This window comes from Perca flavescens, chromosome 2, assembly GCF_004354835.1.
Source record: "Perca flavescens isolate YP-PL-M2 chromosome 2, PFLA_1.0, whole genome shotgun sequence".
Lineage (NCBI taxonomy): Eukaryota > Metazoa > Chordata > Actinopteri > Perciformes > Percidae > Perca > Perca flavescens.
In genome coordinates, this window is record NC_041332.1 from 29,250,297 (window position 1) to 29,273,349 (window position 23,053).

The 23,053-nt window shown below is 40.1% G+C and overlaps 3 protein-coding genes across 9 annotated transcripts in view; 2 read left to right on the plus strand and 1 right to left on the minus strand.

Annotated features, from left to right (window-relative positions):
* On the plus strand, window positions 1-6,247 carry tmem184c (transmembrane protein 184C). The gene is made up of 10 exons (XM_028566026.1): window positions 1-611; window positions 1,556-1,686; window positions 1,767-1,803; window positions 2,035-2,240; window positions 3,251-3,325; window positions 3,410-3,503; window positions 3,647-3,759; window positions 3,942-4,041; window positions 4,333-4,504; window positions 4,612-6,247. The coding sequence occupies exons 1-10, from the start codon at window positions 495-497 to the stop codon at window positions 4,920-4,922; spliced, it is 1,356 nt and encodes a 451-aa protein (XP_028421827.1). The 5' UTR covers window positions 1-494; the 3' UTR covers window positions 4,923-6,247.
* prmt9 (protein arginine methyltransferase 9) lies at window positions 6,166-22,497 on the minus strand. 4 transcript variants are annotated; one of them, XM_028565957.1, is made up of 14 exons: window positions 19,925-20,162; window positions 19,607-19,658; window positions 18,497-18,696; window positions 18,180-18,328; window positions 17,774-18,010; window positions 17,488-17,655; window positions 17,254-17,356; window positions 15,999-16,108; window positions 15,291-15,483; window positions 13,011-13,194; window positions 10,408-11,104; window positions 10,124-10,277; window positions 7,488-7,610; window positions 6,166-6,886 (listed from the first exon to the last, which is right to left on the minus strand). In XM_028565957.1, exons 3-14 carry the CDS (start codon window positions 18,692-18,694, stop codon window positions 6,644-6,646), a joined length of 2,559 nt encoding a protein of 852 aa, XP_028421758.1. In that variant the 5' UTR covers window positions 18,695-18,696; window positions 19,607-19,658; window positions 19,925-20,162; the 3' UTR covers window positions 6,166-6,643. The 4 variants fall into 4 exon arrangements, with proteins under 4 accessions (XP_028421758.1, XP_028421766.1, XP_028421774.1 ...); XM_028565965.1 differs by lacking the exons at window positions 19,607-19,658; window positions 19,925-20,162 and adding an exon at window positions 22,413-22,497; XM_028565973.1 differs by lacking the exons at window positions 19,607-19,658; window positions 19,925-20,162 and adding an exon at window positions 21,341-21,579.
* Window positions 21,329-23,053, plus strand: part of arhgap10 (Rho GTPase activating protein 10) — a 64,367-nt gene continuing 62,642 nt past the window's right edge. For 2 of the 4 annotated variants that reach the window (XM_028566012.1, XM_028565994.1), the window contains exon 1: window positions 21,330-22,381. In XM_028566012.1, coding sequence (XP_028421813.1) covers window positions 22,228-22,381 — 154 coding nt within the window. In that variant the 5' untranslated portion in view covers window positions 21,330-22,227. Of the gene's footprint in view, window positions 22,382-23,053 lie in introns of all 4 variants that reach the window. The other 2 variants (XM_028566003.1, XM_028565985.1) reach the window with 2 other exon arrangements.

Below are 23,053 nucleotides of genomic sequence, written 5' to 3' on the forward strand. Positions count from 1 at the left end.
TTCTAGATTGTAGGCGGGACTACATCTGAAGCAAACAGCAGGAAGTACGGGAAGTACACGCTCAACAGCAATTACTTTTTTGGAAACTTTTACTAGCGCAAACCTACTAAAAAAAACGTAACGTGTTAATTCATCTAAAGAGCCAGTTTATATATCAGTGAGGAGGTTTATTTCATTGCGGTAGGCATTGAGATACTTTGAACGGGTCAGACTGGATCATCTGCTTTGTTTGTTTACATGGTGAAACAGCTGACAAGCTAACGTTAGCATCCTAGCTGGGCAAAAATAATCGAGGCAAATGAGCTAAACGATCCAGCAGCATTGTCCTCATGAATGTAACCTAACATTAGTGAAAGAGCCGACGTACCTGTGCACTAGTGGAGGGTAGTCTTGGGTGAAAGTGTGCATAGCTAAATAAATGTGTCGAGCGTTAGTTAAATAGTTTGGTCACTGAACCTGCGGCCAGCTTTAAAGGCCCACATCTTCATGTCAGTATGCCTTGTTCCTGTGGGAACTGGAGAAGATGGATTCGGCCGCTTGTTGTTGTGCTGTATATTTTGTTGCTATTAGTGGTCCTGCCCCTGTGCATCTGGGAACTGCAGAAGTCACAGGTCAGTTCGAACAGGCCATGGATCTGATTGGCATGTTGCTTAATTTTGATTCAGGGAGCCCTGTTGGTTTAACACCGTGGTACAATGTAACTGCGCACATTTAGTACTGCAGTGTTGAGGTACTTTAACTTTAATTGAGTAACGTTATGTTTATGCTAATATGCCTATATATAGTGAAGTTTCAAAACAGCAAATCAAGCATGAGCTCCCAGATTCGTCTGATTTCCAGGCTTAATTTAAATACTAATTCTACTCCTTGCCATTTTAGATGGATGTATTCAACTTTTTACTCCATTGCATTTATCTTACAGCAGTAGTTAGTTACTGATATTTATACAAAGCATGTGCTTCTCTGATGATGATGCATTGCTCACTGCAAAACATCTCCTTCTTGTCAAGTCATTTTAGTCTGTAGTTGAGTCCTGTAAATGAAAAAACAAACTCGTTTTAAGTATTTGCTACAATGAAGTCTTTCTTCATGATTCTAGCCCAGCAACCTGCCATCATTTCTAAAATCATCTTTGAACACATTGATTTCAGCTATGAATGGTTTAAAATGCTCTGACAGATTTCCATATTTTAAGAAAATAAGGACTCTATTTTTTGTCATATATGTCCTTGATTAACATACTATTCAGAGATGAATTCTCCCTAATGTCATTCCTGTAACACTATAAAAGTGACCATTCTGCATTATGAGTACTATTGATACTATATATTGGTAAATTCTTGTGATACAACTGTGGCACTTGGCCACTTGTGGTATTTTTTAATAAGTATAAGTATTGTTTTTTTTTTAAGTTGTATTGCTATTTTACTTCAGTCAAAGATCTGAATACTACTTCCACCTATGGCTTTCTACTAAATGTAGCCAAATGCTATTTTCCCAGACCTAAATGCATAAATAAGTTACATTTTAACTGTTTCTTTCCATGTAATGACAGGTTGGCATTCATAATAGAGCGTGGTTCATCGCTGGGATATTTGTCTTCATGACCATACCCATATCTTTATGGGGCATCCTCCAGCATCTGGTTCACTACACTCAGCCAGAGCTTCAGAAACCTATCATCAGGTAAAGATGTCAACAATCATGTCATCCTAGAACAATAGTCTAAAACTGCTTTTTAATTGTTTTAATTGTTTGTTTTTTAGGATATTATGGATGGTCCCAATCTACAGCTTGGACAGTGTGAGTTTATTTATAGATGTAATATGTATGTATCTACATAATAACCAACATTTAAATACAAACAAACATACCGCTGCTGCCACATCACCATTTCCATGAGACATTACCTCAAGCTGTACCATTGAGAGAATGCATTTATTCTTTTTGAAAATAATATATCCCTACTTTCCATGTAATCTCTCTCTCTCTCTCTCTCTCTCTCTCTCTCTCTCTCTCTCTCTCATCTTGCAGTGGATTGCATTAAAATATCCCAGTATAGCAATTTATGTGGACACATGCAGAGAGTGCTATGAGGCCTATGTCATCTACAACTTCATGACCTTCTTGCTGAACTACCTGGAGAATCAGTACCCCAGCCTGGTGTCGATGCTGGAGGCCCAGGAGCAGCAGAAACACCTGCCCCCTCTTTGCTGCTGCCCGCCCTGGCCAATGGGAGAGTAAGTTTCCTTTTTAGAATAAAAAAAAAATCATTTAGAATAGACCACTTTTACATTAAGGACTGAAATACCTATCCATGTGAGACCACGGGTTCACCTTACTATGTGGCAGCCAACACACCGTACAGCTATACAGATGCTTAGTCTGCATCCAACACTGGTCAAGGATTTGGTGTAAAATTAATAATTACCCATACCTCCATACTTTGACCCAAACATGCCAGCTTTATTGACCGTAGTCATATTTCCTTACCATCTTCATGAATTGCCCCGTAACTACCTTTTCAATAATATATATATTTGTAGTTTTATTATCAGTGTTTTTGCATTAATTAAGGCATGTGACAGCATATCTTTGATATTATTTGATTTAAAGGAGGTGTTTACAGTTTTAAAGAAAAAAAAACCCAATGAAAATGACTTAAAGATAAAAGGTGACCAGTTTGTTTCTTGTACTTGCATTTAGTTTGAGTTTGTTTTAAGGCATTGGAATTTTAAGATGGAATTGTTTTTAGTAAACAAGTCCATAGTGATGATGATGATGTCACCAGCTTCAAATTCGCCTCAGTCAGGCAACATCTGTAATCGGTTAACATGCCTGTGTGCAGTTCATTTTGCCCAGAGCGTCTTTTTTTTTTTCTTTTTTACACCAGGATCAGTTTGTTCCTTTTTAAAACTGAAGAAAAACAAATTGAACAAAACAGTTGCCTGAAGGTCAGCAGTATCCACCTCATTTATTGGCTTTGTATTTAATTATACTGCCCTGTTAAATGTTTTAACCCTTGCCAGTATAGTTCCATTTTGTATGTGGCTTATCATAGACCATAATCAAATTGATGTTGTGGAAAATATGGCCGTTCCATGTTAAAATGTTGTCATTACACTTGTTTGAAGCACTTGCCACATCTCTTAAGGCCGTTGGGGTTGATTTCAAATTCAATAGATTTGACTGATATCAGCAAACTAGATGCTAATTTAATTCTAATTCAAATCATACATTTCCTCTGCAGGGTTTTACTGTTGAGATGCAAATTGGGAGTCTTGCAGTACACCGTTGTAAGACCGGTCACAACAGTGATTGCCTTGTGAGTAAGATCTGCTCCTCATGCACTTCATTTTATTCTGTTTTATTCTTCTTAATGTCCACTGTGACTGTTTTTTCTTCTTAGGATCTGTCAGCTGTGTGGAGTGTATGATGAAGGCAATTTTAGTTCAACAAATGCATGGACGTACCTGGTCATCTTCAACAATATGTCACAGCTGGTAATACTGCTATTGAGTCTAAATGTAATTTGCCTCAAATAAGGACCGTGCCTGGGAGTATGTTAGAAAATAACATGGATGTAATCTTACAAGCAACCTTTTTTTTAACTAGATTTCTCTCTGTCTTTCTTCTCTTGATCTAGTTTGCCATGTACTGCCTGGTGCTGTTCTACAGGGCTCTGAGAGAGGAACTGAGTCCAATCAAGCCAGTGGGAAAATTCCTGTGCGTCAAAATGGTGGTGTTCGTCTCTTTCTGGTAATTCTGTGTGTGTGACCTGAACATATCTGAAAACAGACTTTGTATGAGTTGTTTTTTTACCTTGCTTGTACGTACTGTATATGTTGGTGAAATTTGCTTGCAGTCTCTTGATCGACATAGACGGTAGCATCAGATTGTGTGGAAACTACTGAGAATGGTAATTTTTTAAACTTTTCTAGGCAAGCTGCGTTCATTGCTTTGCTGGTGAAAGTGGGCATTATCTCCGAGGAACATACATGGGACTGGAAAAGTGTGGAGGCTGTAGCTACTGGCTTACAGGTAAGCTGAAGTGTATCTAGTTGAGGAATATGCATGGACGTACCTGGTCATCTTCAACATCACTGTGTGTGTGTGTGTGTGTGTGTGTGTGTGTGTGTGTGTGTGTGTGTGTGTGTGTGTGTGTGTGTGTGTGTGTGTGTGTGTGTGTGTGTGTGTGTGTGTGTGTGTGTGTGTGTGTGTGTGTGTGTGTGTGTGTGTGTGTGTGTGTGTGTGTGTGTGTGTGTGTGTGTGTGTGTGTGTGTGTGTGTGTGTGTGTGTGTGTGTGCGCGCGAACTGACCAACTACCCTCAGGATTTCATCATCTGCGTGGAGATGTTTCTGGCGGCCATCGCACATCACTTCAGCTTCACCTACAAGCCTTACATCCGGGAGGCTGAGGAGGGTTCTTGCTTTGACTCTTTCATGGCAATGTGGGACATCTCTGATGTCAGAGCAGACATTTCTGAACAAGTCCGCAATGTTGGTAGGTGTCTCCTGACCACCGGAGTACTTGCACAGTTGTGAATTGTATCTGGCGTGTTCTCCAGAAAAGACGGTAAAGACTTTATTCCTTTTTGTCGTCATTGACAGGGAGAACAGTTATGGGTCGTCCAAGGAAGTTCTACTTCGGGGAGGCGCAGAGTGATGCCGAGCGATCTGGCCTGCTCTCTTCGGGCTCCCAAGATGCCATCACTGAGGCGGCATCCAACCCCGTGTCACCCAACGGCCAATACCAGGGCCTTGGCAGAACCCTCACGCCGCACTCTTTGTCAGCCCCTGCTGGGCTCAGCTCGGCCCCGTGGGATGAAGAACATGAGGCTAGACCTGAAGAAACCCAGGACGAAGAAAGGACCAACCACACCAAAGAACCAACAGAAGCAGATCTCATCGTGATCACCTAGCCTATCCATAAGGCTGACGTCACCAACAGACTCTACCAGACATGGTTGGGCAGGACCCAATTACAGCCTTTCCATTTTCCTTTAGACATTACCAGACTGATGCAAGACTAAATAAACTGTTGTTTAAAAAAAGGCACAACAACCAAGTTACAGTATAAGTTTGCCAACAAATGCAAACCCAGATGGACCTCTCTAACAGTGACAGCTCCAAGAATGTTCAGTGAAGTTCTGGCACTAAATGACTTGTAGATAACTAGCAGTTTTCTGATGCATTAGGGAGTTATATGGCACAGTAGGCAGCGCAGAATGGTTTTAAAATCATAATTGAGAAAAGGTCAATTTTAACGTGAGTCCCAAAAAGCACATTATAGTCATATTTCTTGAGATGAGATGCCACATAATGCCTCCTGAAGTCTGAGCAAAGCTTGCATGTGTATACTTTCCTAAGAGGAAATTATTACACTTTATTTATGTTGTCCGTCGTATCATGATCTCAGATGTGACAGTTAGATAAAAAAAAGAGAAATATGCAGCTTTTAAAAATACAAATCTGATACTAAAGCACACTAAATCCAGTCCAGAATCATCTATTTTCTTTTGTCCTAGCCTGTAGATGTGTGAAAAGAGCCGAAGCAAAAAAAATAGGTTGATGCAAAATGAAGACTAAACTGTTTCAGTGGAGACAATAACCTGGTACAAGTGCCGAAAGATGCGTCCAAACAGTGTCATCAGAATCAATATTAATACAATGGACTGTACAAGTATTAAAACAACTTACACAACTCAGTTACAATCAGCACATTCTAGTGAATTCCTATCAATGCTTTACTACATACAGCTCACTCTATAGTGTTTAATAGAAATGTATTCATTAGTCTTCTCAGATGCCTTGTTCTATGTGCCGTGGAACTAGTAGTCTATCCACTACCTCGATTTAGCATTAATAATCCAGGATGTATTATTTGTTGAGAGGTTTTCCCATTGCTTTTAGCTGGAATAACTTTGCAGCTACTGCACACAAGCCATTTACTTTCCCCCATTGGTTTTCTGAGCTCTTGTCATTGTGACTTATATGGATTTGTGCAGGGATATTGACGCGTTTAATGTACAGTGTAGGATAGCAGTTTGTCAGAAAAAACAAACGTATCAGATCTACAGCATAATCTGCATCTCGTCCAGCTAGAGAATGTTGCATTGCCTTACATGATTTTATTTTTTTTATTCAAATAAAACTGACAGGATTACATCAGATGTTTGATGTAAATGGTTCCACATTTTAATTTAATTACATCCGACAGTCTCTTCAATAAATCAGATTAACTACATTTTCTGTTTTTTTTCCTTGCATTTATTAATAAAATGTCACATTTATTGATGAAGTGTTCATTTTAAACTGATAACAAGAAACATCTTTAGAAAAACAACATAACCTAGAACATAATCAAGGGACAACTATAATATGTATATTATATACTTAAAGTTACAAAGGTGTGGCTCATGCAGGCCTTTACTAAATCTCGAAACAGAGATCCCATCTGTCTGGGAAAAACGCTGAAGACTGGTATAACATTTAGGAAAAAAAATGACACTGGAGAAATTAAATCTTCAAATGATACCAGAAAGGAAATGCATAGCATTTAATGCATTTCCCTATGTGTCAATAGCCTCTATTTGATTGAGGCATAAAATACATAGAAATTACAAAACTATAGTGCAAGACATTATTGTTCCATTTGCCCGGGGGTATTCTCTATATGGGCGGATATAGAGATGGCGCTCTTGTGAAGCTTCACAGCGAGGTGGACCCTGTCTCCGGCTCGTACCTCCAGGGGCTGCTGCAACACAACGGCGGCCTGCTTCCAGTGAGAGTTCTGGCTCAGGGTGCTGACACTGATCTCCTGGTCCAGGTAGATGTGGTACCAGAAGGGGATTGCAGTTAATCTGCCTGCAGACGTAGCCTGGACCTGGGAAACAGGGATTATGTCTTAACGAGATACTTAATGTTACACAACAACAGTCTGCTACTAGTACACTGTACTCTGTGCCAGTTGCCTGTAAATCACTAGTCATGTTTTGCTTCTGGTACTTTAAAAAAATAATGCTATGTGACACGTGCAAAACCAAATAAAATCAGCCCACGGTTCTTTTTATTTCGACCGTGACCAATAATTTATTTTCAGTTTTTGCATTTTTAATATTTATGGGTTTAGAGGAAATAGCTTGGATGGGATCCATTCACATTGCACCTCATGTTAGATCGCTGTATGAATGTGGAGAATGTGGATGTCTTGTGTGTCCGAAAACATTTTAATGTTCCAACACTAAACTGCTTCAGGACACAAAGTCAAAATTCAAAAAGTGAGTTTGTGCTGGGACCAAAAATACAAAGTTAGGAGGGAAAGTAAAGTTAAAAGTGTATCTAAGAAAGATGTGCACAGTGTGTCTTAGTAGGTATGACTCATTTCCAGGTTTTTGGTGAAGGTAGCTGTGGGATTTTTCTTTTGGGATTTTCTGTATTGGCAGAGTCAAGGCATGGATTCAATGGATTTTTTTTTTTTTAATTACCTTTACTTCTCTGTTAGTGTAGTTTGCGGTGGAATCCATTAGGTCAAGAACAAAGAGCTCCACAGAGTCACTGAGATGCCTGCACTCCAGTGTGGAAAAGTCCAAAAACACATGGACAGGTACCTAAAAGACAAAAAAATAAACGCAGTGTTAGGGAGTTGTTTGTAGCAGATAAAAACAAGGACTATGTGGTGACGCCATTAATAAGGAACTAAATAATATGAAAACCAATAAAAGACCAGGGAGGAAGAGCTACATGGATCTGACAGCAATGTAACACAAAACAGGTGCTCCTGATGCACAGGTTGGCACCCACTATCCACAAGAGGGAACGGATCCCCCCCAAAAACAAACATCAAGGCACACTGCTTCGTTAAAGTACAAAAGTAAAAAAAAAAAAAAAAAAAATAGAGGTTAAAATGGTGTACTTGTACAAAGCTGTGTGCCTTGGTTATGGGTTGCCTTGATTTTTTTTTTGTAGACAGAGGAACTACATTATGTACTCTTGTATTTGAAAAAATAAAATATGTTGCTTGTTTTTGCCCATGGTACAGATCTTCCCAAAAGCTTCAGAAAAAAATACAAAAATAAATACATTTTAAAGCCAGAGGAACACTGCTGCAGTGTGTTCAAAATCATGCAGAAGCTGACTCACAGTTGTTGTTCTCCCAAACCATTATTTACCTACATCAGGTTTTAATTTGTAGTGTCAGTGGATAATCACTCAAATCACTGATTAATGCTTGGAAACTAATCCTCCACCTCAAACTCTTCCAAACTTGACAAACAGGCCGTGGCTGCAGGGCAGCAGACTTAAAAGCTTAGGGAGAAACCAAAGTGGCAGCACAGAAAAGTGTCACAGTTTCCTTTACTGCGGAACAAAAGAATCTTTCCTCCTCCCTGTCACAGTTGTGTAGACCTCAGAGCCCGCTGTTTGATGTGCTTGATGTAATGCATACTGATGGATTCAGGTAGGAATGTCTTGGGCCAAGCTGTGTGTTGTGTCTTGTGTGACAGTTGTGCTAGAAAGTGCCCTCCACCGAGGGCTTCAAAGACAACATCTGTTAAAACAAACGACCGTCCCGTGTGGCGCCTACGAAATTAGAGCACAAACATGATGCTGAAAGAAAGAAAGATAAGAAAAAAAAAAAAGATCATTTCCAGACCAAATAAAGGAAAAATAATTCAAAGGGGTTTTGCAGCTTCTTTAACGCAGCTGGGAAGCACACATCAAAGACAGTCTTGGACCTTAGTGTTCCAAGAGAAATACCTTGTTCAACAAAAGACAACCCATACATGGTGGCAAACAAAACAACTGCTTGCACAGTCTCTGTTGTTTTTTTTTGCACTATATGCCAATCACATTTAACAAAGCTCACAAGCAATGCATTTGCACCAAATGGGCCAACTTTAAAATGTGAATGACGCAAGCAGACAAACACAGCATACTATATGTGAAAACTGGCAATATTGACCATTGCCTCAGTAACGGGAGATTGACTGTTGCCTCAGTAACATGAGACAGAATACAAGATTTGAAGATGTGAGTGGTTTGGGATGTGTAACAGGAAGATTTGGCAACTTGTGTTATGAAAACTGGAGAAGTTTCAGCTCGACAATACTGTTTTAGTGCACTTCAATGTGATATCTTATAAATTCTGATGGAGTTATTTTGATATTATTTAAAACCACTATTTAGCAAGAACACATCTCTTGATTAAAATGAGTTCAAAAAAAAAAAAAAAAAAGTGCGAAGAGCCAAATCCGGCCCTCATTCTGCGCACATTCTGATCCGGCCCGCATATCAATTTAGGTTCACAATACATTTTGGCTCATTCTAGTTGTGTGCCAAACCAAAAACTAATAAAATTACGCAACACTCAAAGCAGAATTTGGCAAATTTGCCAGCTTTGAGACTCAGAAATTCCCCCCCCAGAAGAACCAGAAAGTTTGCATATTCCGGCTGAGAAAGAGCTTGTTGTGAGTCAGCTGTGTGGTAGCCTACTTAGAAAATGTAATCATTGTTTTGCTTGATTTGCTAAATTCTAGGATGGCTTTGGAACTTTTTTGCTCCCTTTTTCAGGGCTTAATGTGGACCAAACTGTAAGTGAGAAGACTATATGAGACATGCAATAATTGAGTCAAAGATATTTTACTTTTTTGATGAAATAAAAGCCCGTCAATAAACTCTACATGTCTGGCCCTTGGTGTGATTCTCTTTTTCCAGTGTGACCCTTAGTGACATTGAGTTTGACACCCCTGCTTTAAACCAATCACAATCGTCTTGGGCGGCACCAAGCGCCGGACGGAGCAACGGTGTCGCTGAAAATAGCCTCAGGAAGGAACTTGTTTTGGTGGAACAAGTTGTTTTAGCCGTGCAACAGAAAACTCAGACTAGACAGATAGTCTGGCTAGCTGTCTGGATTTACCCTGCAGAGATCTGAGGAGCAGTTAACCATAGTCCTCAGAAATCCAACGGAGTTTAAAATTACAACACAAAGAAAGCGGGAGGTAATGGACATCCGGCCGAAAAGAGTGAAATCTGAATTTCCGGCGGCACCGGATCAATCCCAGATATGGAACGTCGTGGATATAGACTACCCTTGATGCATAGTAGCTTATGTAGGTAAACTTACAGTGAACTGGTTGATGAAGGGAGCAATATTGAATCCCAGTGTTGGCTCCTGGCCCTGGACAGCACTTTCCAACAGCAACGTGTCCGACTCCACCAGCATCCCGTGCACCACAATCTTTGCTGGGAAAATACTTCCTCCATCCTCCGTCAAACACCTAATATAGATCATAGAAAGGTTTCATACTCTAAAGTATATACAAGTACAGCGCTAAAATGGTAATCAAAACACAAAGCAAAATAAACAAAAAGTGTTTCTATAAGCCCCACTCTGGCTGTTGCCCTTACCTGGCCAGTGATGCTTTCTCCATCAACTTCTGTCTAATGAGACCACAAGTCTCTACACAGTCCAGCATGATGGCGCTCCACAGCTTCTCTCTGGACGGCCTTTTCAGCATCCCGTGCTCATCCTCCATGTGGTTGAGCCAGAACTCCAGATGCTGTTCTGGGACATTATTGGAGCGAGCCAGTCTCTTCAGGACTTCCTGCTGCTTGGTCTTTTCCACAGAGCTGTACGCTTTTACGTGACCATTGCTGGCAGCGATGAGGGAGAGCAGAGAGAAGCCCTCTGACACATCGAGGACGTAGAGCAGGTCACTACAGTCTGCGGAGTCCGTGGAGCCGGACTGATCGCGCTCTTTGTTTTGGCATTTAACTTTCAGCTGGGAGAAGAGTTTGGCCAGCGCACTGCAAAAACTCTGATGGTAATCACTGTTGTTCAGAAGCGCCATTTCTGAACATTCCAGCATGCAGAAGTCTTTAGTTGGACTCTGGTCAGTCTGAAGACATGCCAGTGCACTGCACAGTTCAGCCTCTGGGTTTGGGTTTGGATTTGGAATGGGGTTGCCAGAGTCCTGCAGATCCAGACGCTTGTCGAGACGGATTTCGTGCCCATCTCTCAGCACAGCGACACTGCAGAGCCTCAGGAAGGAATCTCTGCAGGAGACTTCAACAAGCAGCTCGTCTTGGGGTTTCAGGACAAAACCTGAAAAGAATCAAAGGAAGGAAAGACTGATTTCATGTGGTTCCTGTCGACTTGTGCAAACCCCATTGTTTGGTAACAAATGAAATTTACTGAAGCACAGAGAAACTGAAAACTGTCCAATATACCAAAGATGACATTGGATGTCTGGTCTGATTTGTAACGTACGTTATTTTTCAGAAACTTCCTGATTTAAGTTAAACATTTGCCAGTTTTAGGCTCTTTTATTTAGGTAAAGTTCCACAGTTCTACAGCTTCTTCTGCCTAACATTTAAAAAAAAGATTATCGCAGAAAAACATCTTCATATTTCTCAAATTCAAGTATAAAACAGGGTTTATCTACACCTGCTGCTGCAAAAAAAAAAAGGAAACTTCCAAAACACCTGAAATGACAAACGGAAAGAGACAAAATTTCAGATAATGAAACAATAAGATTATTATTAATAATGTCATGATTTTATAAATGCTAAACTGAGAGGGGTCTAAGGATAGAGGGTGCTGTATGCTGTACAGATTGTAAAGCCCTTTGAGGCAAACTTGTGATTTTGGGCTGTATAAATAAAATTGACTTGACAATTGAAACACTTTCATGAAGAGACAGAGAGTGAAGAAAAGGCAGGAGATGCAGAAAGGGAGAGCGAGCCCAACAAAGAAATGAGATTCAGGGGACCGGGTGCACAGAGAGAGAGGGGGGGGGGGAAGAGGATTCCTACAGGAATAACATCTGTTCATGTCTTCATGTCAGCACGCGGCTCGTCAGAAGCATTTGGGAAAAATGCATATTTATTGCCTATAAGAATTTCATGAACACTAAAGAGTGTCACAGGCGATCGCGGCGCACACCTCACAGCGACCGGGAAACGGATGTTGGTGATCACCGGGAAAGGTGGCGGCTCCCTCGACGCTGCCGTTGCCAATTAGCAGCGCAGTGAAATGCTGCAGAGCCCTGTCTGACAGATGATGAACTGCAATGCCAACTGGAACATGTCACCTCATGTCAGTGGCTATTAAGTTCACAGTGGCTTAGGATGACAGCAAAATAAAGATTATCTTTCAGTTTTGTCAGTTTGAAGTATTTTGCTTAACAAATACCAATTTGACTTTGGTATGGTATCTTTATTGCAAGCCTTAAAAGATCAGAAAATGTGTGTTATATGTATTTGGTACAGTAGTGTAATCCATTAATGGGTCTTTTTACACTGGCATATTGTGGACTTCAGTGATGATAACCAAGTCATGAAATGTCAGGTTTTTAAGACTTTCAAGGAGCTAAATCTTCATGTGTTATCATTCTGTCATTACTAGTTCCCATAGAGATCAACTAAAAATAGTCAGAAATCTCGGTCCAAAATTACCTGAAGGCTCTAGTAAAGTAGTAGTGATGATTACAGGCATTATTATTATTTATTTATTTTAAGATTATTTTTGGGGCATTTTAGGCCTTTATTCTACAGGATAGCAGAAGACATGAAAGGGGAGCGAGGGGGCAATGACATGCAGCAAAGGGCCGAGCTTGGAGTCGAACCCGTGGCCGCTGCATCGAGGAGTAAACCTCTATATATGGTTGCCCGCTCTACCAACTGAGCTATCTGGGCACCCACAGGCATTATTTAACACAGATAGAAATGCTCAATACTGTATGTAGTCTACAACATACACTGCCCTCATCTGATGTAACACGGAAATGCATGATAAATCGGAGTAAAGAATACAAGCTGAGCAGAAAATAAACTTTATTACAACTAAATAATTTAGACATGAGAATTTGAAACAACTAGCGACAATTTAAGGACAATTCCCTGGACACACTGCAACAGATGGACAATGCTGATTACAAATCCGTGTGAAGTTTTTGTTGGCTTGCTACGCTTCCCGCATGGTGTCTCCCTGTACGTCTAGTGAATCTTACCGTTGGTGCTGTGGACAGGGTAGATGGCTTGCTCCCAGCAGGTGTCCTCCTGGGGTCCAGTAGACAGGCTGCTCTCCTCGTCCAGGTGGAGCTGGAACCACACGGCCAGAGCGTCCAGCTCCCCCCCCTGAGTGACAGGCAGGCGGATCTGCTGCACCTCCCTGGAGCTCAGCCCCTCCAGTTCCTACACGTTACCAAAACAAAACCGTTAGGGAAGGGGAGGGAATATGGAGTTGTATCTGGGATACTGGCTAAAATCAAACATTTAAAAAAATAAAATAAACGATAGGTGTACAATAAAGTGCAAAATGGGTATAAAAAATTAGTGGGCAGTGTTATTATTGTATTAACTTGTTTCAGTTTTGTTCTGATCTATTTAGAAGTTAACTGTGCTTGATAAATTATGGAATAATAATTTGATCGATTAATTGTTTGGCAAATGTTTTGGGGATTTTGACGATGTTTTCTGTTATAGGGTTGTATGGTTGTTTATTAAAAAAACAATAGATTGAAAACACTGGGTACGGACATTTCAAACAGGGTAGGACCTAGGGCTGGGCGATATATCGATATTATATTGATATCGTGATATGAGACTAGATATCGTCTTAGATTTTGGATATCGTAATATCGTGATATGACATAAGTGTCTTTTCCTGGTTTTAAAGGCTGCATTACAGTAAAGTGATGTCATTTTCTGAACTTATCAGACTGTTGTAACTGTTCTATTATTCACCTTTACACACTTAGTCATTATATCCACATTACTGATGATTATTTATCAAAAATCTAAGTGTGAAGATATTTTGTATAGATATATATAACCTGTTTATTATTTATTCATTTGATTTTGCAACTGTTCACTGAAATAGCCGGTTTCTATGAAACTATTTGTGACATGTCATATTTGGCTTTGACTTTGACTGAACTGCTCTCACTTTGCGGAAAAAAATATCGGGATATATATCATATATCGATATTCAGCCAAAATATATTGGGATATGAATTTTGGTCCATATCGCCCAGCCCTAGTAGGACCCGAAAAACATTGTGCTTCTTCCTACTCCCTTTCGGACAAGAGTATTTATTTAAGAGTATTCCTTTATTTTGGTTATTCTTGCTTTTTCTTTTTTATAGTGAAATGCTTTGTGTCTTGTTATCTTTTAAGATTAATTTATATTAACGCATTTTAGGCCTTTAATTCCACAGATGAAGACATGAAAGGGGAGAGAGAAGGGGAATGACATTCAGCAAAGGACTGCAGGTCGGAGTCGAACCCGCAGCTGCTGCGTTGAGGAGGAAACCTCTATATATGTGCGCCTGCTCTACCAACTGAGCTAACCCGGCCACTGACTTCATTTTTTTAAGTTTTTGTTGTTGTTTGAAATAAAACCATTCATTCATTCATCCATTTTTATATTAAGATAGATATAGATGGAAGTATGGAAGTATCTACTGTGTGGATTAATATAAACTCATTATCCTACAGCTGCTGTCTGGCAGGCAAAGAGTGTCTTCAATCTGCCAGGTGTTCACTGGAAGGTAATACATCAGGAAACAATCCATGTAGGCCTGTACCTAAAAGATAAGTGGCCACTGATGTGCAATATTTTGGCCTGTGAGGCAACCAATATGTTCATTTCAAGGGACCAATAGAAATGGTAAGGTCAATTAATTCTTCTTCTAAGAGTTACACTAATCAGCTTGACCCAAGGCAACAAATACACATTGAATAGCAGGATTCCTCACATGGCTGCATATCAGAAACAAAGAACATGCAAAAGTGAAGTAAAGTTGAAATACTAAATTGATAGTACGGTTGGGCATAGATATTAACAATTCTGATTCCTATTCCGATTCTTCCTTTTGATTCCGGTTCTTTTTGATTCCAGTTCTTTTCGATTCCGATTCTTTGAGGGGTAGAGTTGAAACGGGTCACATGCTTATTTCACAGATAAGAGGAAGATTTTATTTTGATTCAATGGTGATTTACAGTTTTACCGGGCTTTTTCCAGCTACACTTTAGAACGCCGCTTACTGTGCTCCATGGATGCAACACAACAAGCACCTGGCCGCTACGGAAACCCAAACTTGCGCATGTTAAATTTGGAACAGATGATCGGATTCTAAACCAAATTTTCAAAATGATTCCAATAGAAAAACGATTCCATTGGAATCGTAATTTTTGAAACAATTCCAAGTTGGAACCGGTTCTCGAAGCCTTGATAGTAGCTGAATTTATTCAACTATCATAGTTTATTAGCATCTGTTTCTGCTCACCTGCACGTTGTTGAAATCTATGTTGAGGGCTGTGAATGGCTCCGTGAGAGGTTTATAGCCCCCAGGCAGTCTGCTTAGTCTCTCTGTAGTGTAAGGCTCCATGGAGTCATCTGGCTCAGGGCTGCAGCTCACTGGGCTACGGAGCTCCCCGGCTGCAGCTAAGGACAGACTGCCCACCTCTGACACACACAGCCTGTATGGAAGACAAACAGCCATCTAATGACAGGTCCAGGCACCTTATAATTATAATATTATAATAATAATGAAAAAAAAATTCCAATAAGAAATATCTCCTGTAACAAATATTTCTGATATGCCTCAGTTCAATAGCATCATCTACATATTGCAGCTTCTACGATCATGTTAAATAATAATAAATGAAAAATCCACTAAAAATAGGACATTTCTGGAAACAATCTATGATATGTGTGATTATTCCAGCATTTATCTTATAAAAAAACAGTAAACATAATAATAAATAATAAAAAGAGGAATACAAAATGTTAAACCAAATGTTACCTCAAACGTTCATCTGAATATTTACATTCAATTAACCACATTCTTCACGATTAGCTAATCGCATTCCTTCAAATCGCAATTTCAATTTGAAAACAATGAATCGTTCAGCCCTAGTCCTGATATGTATATTAATTACAGGAAAAACATAATTTACCAGACACAGGAATACAGATGGACTCCAGGGCCTACCTGTGATGCCTGCGGATCTCAAGGCTTTCAAGAGCCATACCAAACACCGTGGCTCCAGCGGGGATGACCCGTCCTGTCGCAGACGTCTCCTGGAATTCATTCTCACCTCTCTTTAGGACAAGAAACATGTGCTTTTAATGAAACTACACATTAACCCCTCTTGATGGCACTAACACAACATCAAAGTCAACCGGATACATTCACCATTAACCTGGTTACTCTATGTGTTGAAATGAGTGACGAGTCACAGCTTGTACTGTAAACTCGGTAGTCATGGAACTTGCCCCAGTATGCATGAGATGAGTATGAGATTTGCGATGTTTAAAAAGCAACTCACTGGGGACAATTTTTTTTTGCGTTAAGAAGTGCCTTAAACAGGGTTTCTAAAGGTTTCACTAAGTCAAATTCAAGACTTTTTAAGACCATTATGAATGAAATTTAAGACCTATATCAGGACATCAACAAAAAAAACTGTCAGATGTCAGAGTCCGGAAACATTGTCTGAACAATTCCCCGATTTCCTCATTGGCATTATAGGACTGGTGTCTAGATTGGCTGCAAACTAAGTTGCATGTTGGTCTCATTTATAGTCCTAATACAGTGAATTATATTTGGACTAGCGACAGAAAGAACTACAACACCACAGATAAAAAAACAAACATTCTAAAGCACATTTAAATGAGCGTTGGAGGTAGCGTTACATTGACGTGGGAAAATTAAAACCTGTTGAAAATTATTTAAGACCTAGAACCCATTATGTGAATTTAAGACTTTTTAAAGCCTAAAACTTTGATTTTGAAATTTTAGACATTTTAAGACCCCAAGACTGTCCTGTGACTACATGACAGGACAGTCATGGAGTCACAGGACAGTGTACAGGACAGTGTCTGACTGTACCGGGAGTCACAGGACAGTGTACAGGACACTACTAACAGGACAGGACAGTTTTTTCTGCCACTGCTTCTCAAGTAGCGACAACAAAACTGTTGGCGCGTCCACATAATACAAGCCTTACATGATCGCACACGTGCCCCCTCCCCTCCTCCACGCAATTTACTTCACTTGAGCTTCTGCGTGGAAAGTCACCGGACGACACAATTTTCTGAACATAACCATACTGAGAAATACAGAGAGTTGTGTGGAGCTGATAGTCTTAATTAGCTTTGTAGCAACTCATTTGGCGATGGCTTGAATGTAACGGATGTTCATTAATATCAAAACCTTACGCACTAAATCTTTCATAGTTGAAGAATACCTGTGGAGGTAGCAGAAGGTGGTGCCAGGCATGAATGAGACTCTCTATGATGCCCTCTCCAAACAATCCTGCATCTACAGTCTCTGTCACCACCAGGGATACCCTAAGAAAAACAAAATATTGAATGGAAAATGATAAGAAATGATTCTTAACTCTTAAACATGAATCACATCAGAAGAAATCTGTATTGTTCTTTATAGGATTAATGTAAAATACTTGTAGTATAAATTGTACCTGTGTGGAATGTCCTTCGGCACTTCCATCTCCAGAGACTTCATGTGGAGGATCTTGATGCTGCCATCCATTCCATTAGCGGTCACCACCTCACAGGCCAATTCATACATGGTCTTCGACAGTTCACAGGCATACACCTCAGCGGCCCCTGCCTTCTTCGCACACATACTTACCAGAGAGAATCAGGAAATCAGAACAATGACACTTACGCATTGAAACAAAAAGGTCCTACACTCCGTAACTTAAAGAAGAACATGTTTCCAAATTCTCATGGAAAATATCTCACCCAAGGATCCCAGTGCCAGTACCTATGTCCAGTACAGTGTTGCAGCCGCTCTGAACAGCCTTCTGAATGGCTTGCTGGTACTTGCGGTTCCTTCCGTGATCATTGAGCATTAAGAAATGCCAGCGTTCCACCAGCCAGTTGGCCACTCGGTAAAAGTTCTCCCTGGCTTCTGGATAGTCTGGTCTCAGCTTCAAGGCTTTATGGAAATGACCGGCGGCTTCGTCTCTGAAGCCCATTCTGGATAAGAAAAAGGAGGGCCACAATATCTAGTCAAAGACTGTATAAGCAGATCATTCATCTAAATAATGTCAAGCTACATTATGCCTTGGAATTACGGGAGTGGGGACGCATTGTAAAAACACATGTATCTACGCAATGAAAACATTTATGCAGGTAAGCACAATACCTGAACAGGTGTTCACCCATGCTGTTCAGGATAACCTCATCAGCAGGAAACAGTTCCAGCGCTTGTTCATAACAGTCAAAGAGGTCTTGAATGCGGCCCACAGTGTCCAGCTCTTCTGTCCATTTGAAAAGAGTGAACCTGAAGGACTCCTGAAAGGGAAAGGTCACACAATTAAAAAGAAAAACAAAATTAAAAAATCTTTTGATTGTGCGGCAGTAAATACAGACTGCTGTGTGTATGATTATCGTTGTATGTGTACAATGTTTGGCAGAGAATGTATGCAGACAGGTTTTCAGTGTAGTGTAAACAGTCATTACCCTTGCAAAGTCCTTAAACATAGGTGCAAGGTTGAGGACCAGAAGGTAGTGCACAAAAGCAGTTCCATAATCTTGGTTGAACAAGCACTGCTGGGCACTTTCGAGGGAACTAGAGACCAGCTCGTTCCTGGCAGGGTCCTCTCTGCGTCGCCTTCGGGTCCTCCTGCCATGCTTCGGCCTTGCACTGGCATTAGGCATCTCTTGCAAACAAAAAGGAGAGAGGAGAGTCTGTTAGGAAATAATAATGTCTAATAAAACAACACAAAAGGTTAAAACGCGCCTTTATTGTCATTTCTACGAATACACAGAGAAACAAAATGTGTCCCCTATACATGGTAGTAGGAGAAAATTTGAGCACCTGGAGGGTACCCACACGAACACAGGGAGAACAGAACTCCATGCAGAAAGGCCCTGCCCGGACCGGGGATCGAACCCCAGTACCTACTTAATGTGAGGCGATCACTGATCCACAGATAAATGCCACTTTTAATAAGACGATAAGTTTCCATATCTGACTTTGTACTGTACTGTATGGCCCATAGACTTAGGAAGCCCATTTCTGCAAAAAATAGACAAAAACAGATGAGAAGGAGCGACATTTTTTAAATTGTGACTTAAGTCAATTTTTTCCATGTCCATTTCTTTAGTCAAAATGCAGAGATAATAGGTTCAAACGTTTCACCACTGGCTGCAACACAACAAGCACCTGGCTGCTACGGAAACCCAAACTTGCGCATGTTAAATTGGCAAGTGATGGTCGGATTTGAAACCAAATCCTCCAAACGATTCCAAAACAATTCCAATACAGAATGGATTGGACGATGGAATCGTAATTTTCGAAACGATTCCGATTAGGAATCGGTTCTCGATGCCCAACCCTAATTTTGACAGACTCAGACTCAGGAGATCTCATAGTTTTGACTTACATATTGTGTTATTTTTGTCATTCCAAAAGATATGTATTTTTCTGTTCCTGGAAATGGGCTTCCATACATGGCAACATTTTGTAGATGAAAAAATAGGTATCATCGTAACCTCAACATAAATAAAGAACATATTATTATTACGTAGTAAGAAGTAAATACGCTATTATTTAAATTAATTACTTACTGTATGTTGTTTTAGATCACAGGCTGGGGTAAATACACGATAAAGGTCACGGCTGTTTAGTAAAAGGTAAAGTAACGTTAAAGTTACTAATGTTGCAAACCCAAAAGCGTTAACTTTACGGTTATGTTCAATAAAGTAGTTAGCATCGTTATAAGCAATCCTTCCTCTGGCAGCAGCCAAACGTTAGTTTGCATGATAGAAGCTGCTCTGACAGTGGCTACGAAAGGTTAACTGCATGTGAAAAAAAATGACCGTATCATTGACATATATTTAAATCCACGTTACAAAAGCAAGATGTCGATTAAAAGTGTAAATCACATTTCTGCATCCTGCTGCCGCCAGAGACTGTGAGGACCGCTAAACACAAGGAACGTGTCCGTGCGACAAACACAACTCGGTCAGAAACATGTAACGAGACAAGGTTCCACGGGCGCAATTGTAACGAAGTTTAATAAATGTTAAGTTCCGAACTGGGCGTATTAAATATAGAGTATAAGCTGTAGAAAACATGGAGAATCATCTTTCCGTATTTATTTACAAATAACGCCACAGTAAAGGTTCCCGCCTCAGATTTGCCTCTGATGGAACCAATGGCAGAGGAAACTTAAGCACAATCAAAGAGTACAAAAGATCGGGTTAGTTCCCACCATAGACTGTATGGTTCCCACCCATGAAAACCCAGCAGTAGAACATGGAGGAAGCAGTCTTAAAATAAGTGTGAATACAAATGATTCCATGTGCTTGTACGTGTGTTGTATGTCTTAAATGTTGCATGCACTCTAGTAGGTTAAGCCATTTAGTAGTAATTATTTGCTCACACTACAAAGTGATACCCCATTGTCATTGCTTCAGATTGTGTCCCTCATGGTCTACAGCTTTCACAATTTGTGATGACCTATCTGACTGAATAGACATAGACAGTATATAAAGACTGAAGGTGTCGAAGACTGCCAGAGCTTAAGCACGTAACCTTTGTAGGCTTATATGCAGCACATTTTTGAGTGCTTCTGATGTTCTTGATGGTTGACTTTGTCTGTTGAACTTGAATAGAGCTACCAAAGACACTGAAGGATCCATTTGGGCTTGGTACTGCACTGCAGCTGAGCCATCACTTTGGCTTCGCAGACCCCAGGGCGTTGGTCATTATATATCATGTAATTATTTATCTTGTTCATAGTGGGTTTTTTTCATATTGCATTACTTAACTGAATTTATACCTTTCTTTCTGTATACTCTAATTAACATGTTTGTTTTGCCTTGTGTTTGTTATCCACACCATACAGTTAGCCCCAGTTTGCTCCTCTCATGTATTGTCAGAGTGTAATGACAGTACATGAAAGACATCAACTGGGGCTACATGCAATAAGCATTGACAGTGAAGTTCAACAGCATTTCCTTCAATCTGTTTTAACTTAACATTTTGGCTCACATTCAAATATAATAATTCAAATCTTGCTTAAACAACTATATGTGTAACCTAGACATCTACAAACTTAAACTTTTTAGTCAAATGTAGCTTTAGCATAGCAGCTTTCTAGAAGTGATGGAAATGAAATAAGTAGGCCTACATTTAGTCAATTAATTACTGTAAATTTAATTTTGAGGTAGGCTTTTTAGTTCCAGTCACTTTTAACTAATGCTACTACGACGGAGCATTAATTAGCATAAGCATTATTTTTATTTATTTGCATTTCGAGAATAAAGTCGAAATGTCGAGAATAAAGTTGAAAATACCGTTTCGAGAATAAAGTCGACATGTCGAAATCTTGATTTTTCCAGAATCAAGTCGGACTTTTGAGAATAGCCTAAACCAAACTACTAGCTTCTACAAAATGTATTATGAAGGCTATGAACTCTTGAAATTATAGTTCATAATTTTAATAACAAGGAAATAATTTCTTTTTTAGCGCATAAACATTAGGACTTTGAAGAGATCGTGCCGAAAACTGCGCCATCGTACAGTTCGGTGTCTTGCTCAGGGACACCTGGACATGTGGCCGGACGAGCCTGGGATTAAACTGCCAACCTTGTGATGGGGCGACAACTCTACAAACCACCACTGGTGAAATCTTTCGCCCTGTAAATAAACCAATTCAGTGCTCACTGGGCAGCTAAGCAAAGACGGAAGTAGAAAAGAACACGCCATCTTGCAGAAGCTACATACTCTTTGGTAGAAGTTTTGCTACACGCACGCAGATGTCAGCAGAGTTTCTCAATCTGTCACTTTGCTAGGGGGAGTAGCAGGAGTAGCCTACGTTTGATGGACTAAGGAAAAATTGGAAACAGCTACCATGGCCTTCTGACAACTATTGTAACCGACTTCCGATGGACGCTTCGCCCGCTAGCGTATTGTTATCACTTTTTAACCGTTATACCTGTTAGCTTTACTCTTTTCGTTATTTGACAACTGTGGAGCAATAACACCCATGCGCCTGTGCCAGAGGTTAACATTAACGTTACCATGCTAACCACCATTAGCTGCTGCTACTTCACGTAGCGATGCCCACGTAAAGAGCGGTAATTCAATTCTAACAGACGTTTTTTCTTTTAAAGCTACAAAGTCAGCGTCGTTTTGGCCAGTTTCTCGTTCTTGAAAACGAAGCTATCAATCTGTGACAGAAATGGGACTACACCCGCTGGAATTCAGTGAATGCTATCTGGACAGCCCCAGCTTCAGGGAGAAAATAAAGGCACACGAAGCAGAGCTGGACAGAACTAACAGATTTATCAAAGAACTGTACAAAGATGGGAAAAACCTCATCAATGCAACGAAGCGTAAGTTTATTTTAATGTTTGGAAAACGTACCGTAAGAAAAGTGTATGTTCAGTCACAAATACCCATGCACCCACCGCCTTATGAAGAGGTCTTGGGGTCTTCATGGGTTCCCTATTGTAACAACTACTTCCTCGGTTTGCCAACGATTGTCTTTTTCCATTTTGTTATGTCATGACAGGGAAAACCCGCTTGCTTGAGAGTTACAGAATAGATGAGCTAATTGTCAAATAACATGAAGGACTGTCATGATAACCAGATCAAGGCGTTATCTTTCTAAACTGTTTGGATATTGCCTTCTTTTTTTTCTGGTTCATTGGTTTTTAGCCTGAACAAAAAGGCCCTCAGTTCTTTTAATAACCCCCTGCTCTATTTGCTCTTTGAGACACACACCTCTATTGGGTTAAAATGATTAGATTGTTATCTCTATGAACCATATGAACTCTAGTTGTGTGGCCTGGGCTTGTTTTGTAAGGTGCCTGGTGCTTACTGTACAGCCAGACTTCAACACATAGTCATCTAAAATTGACTGGTCAGTATGTCTTGTTGGAAAATCATATCAAAATGCAGTGAAACATCTCCAGCTGAATGATTTATGATGAGAACTTCTATGACCTAACAGTATTTAGTCTTAAGTATTTTTAAGACAAAGCATTTCAGGCATGTGTGAATGT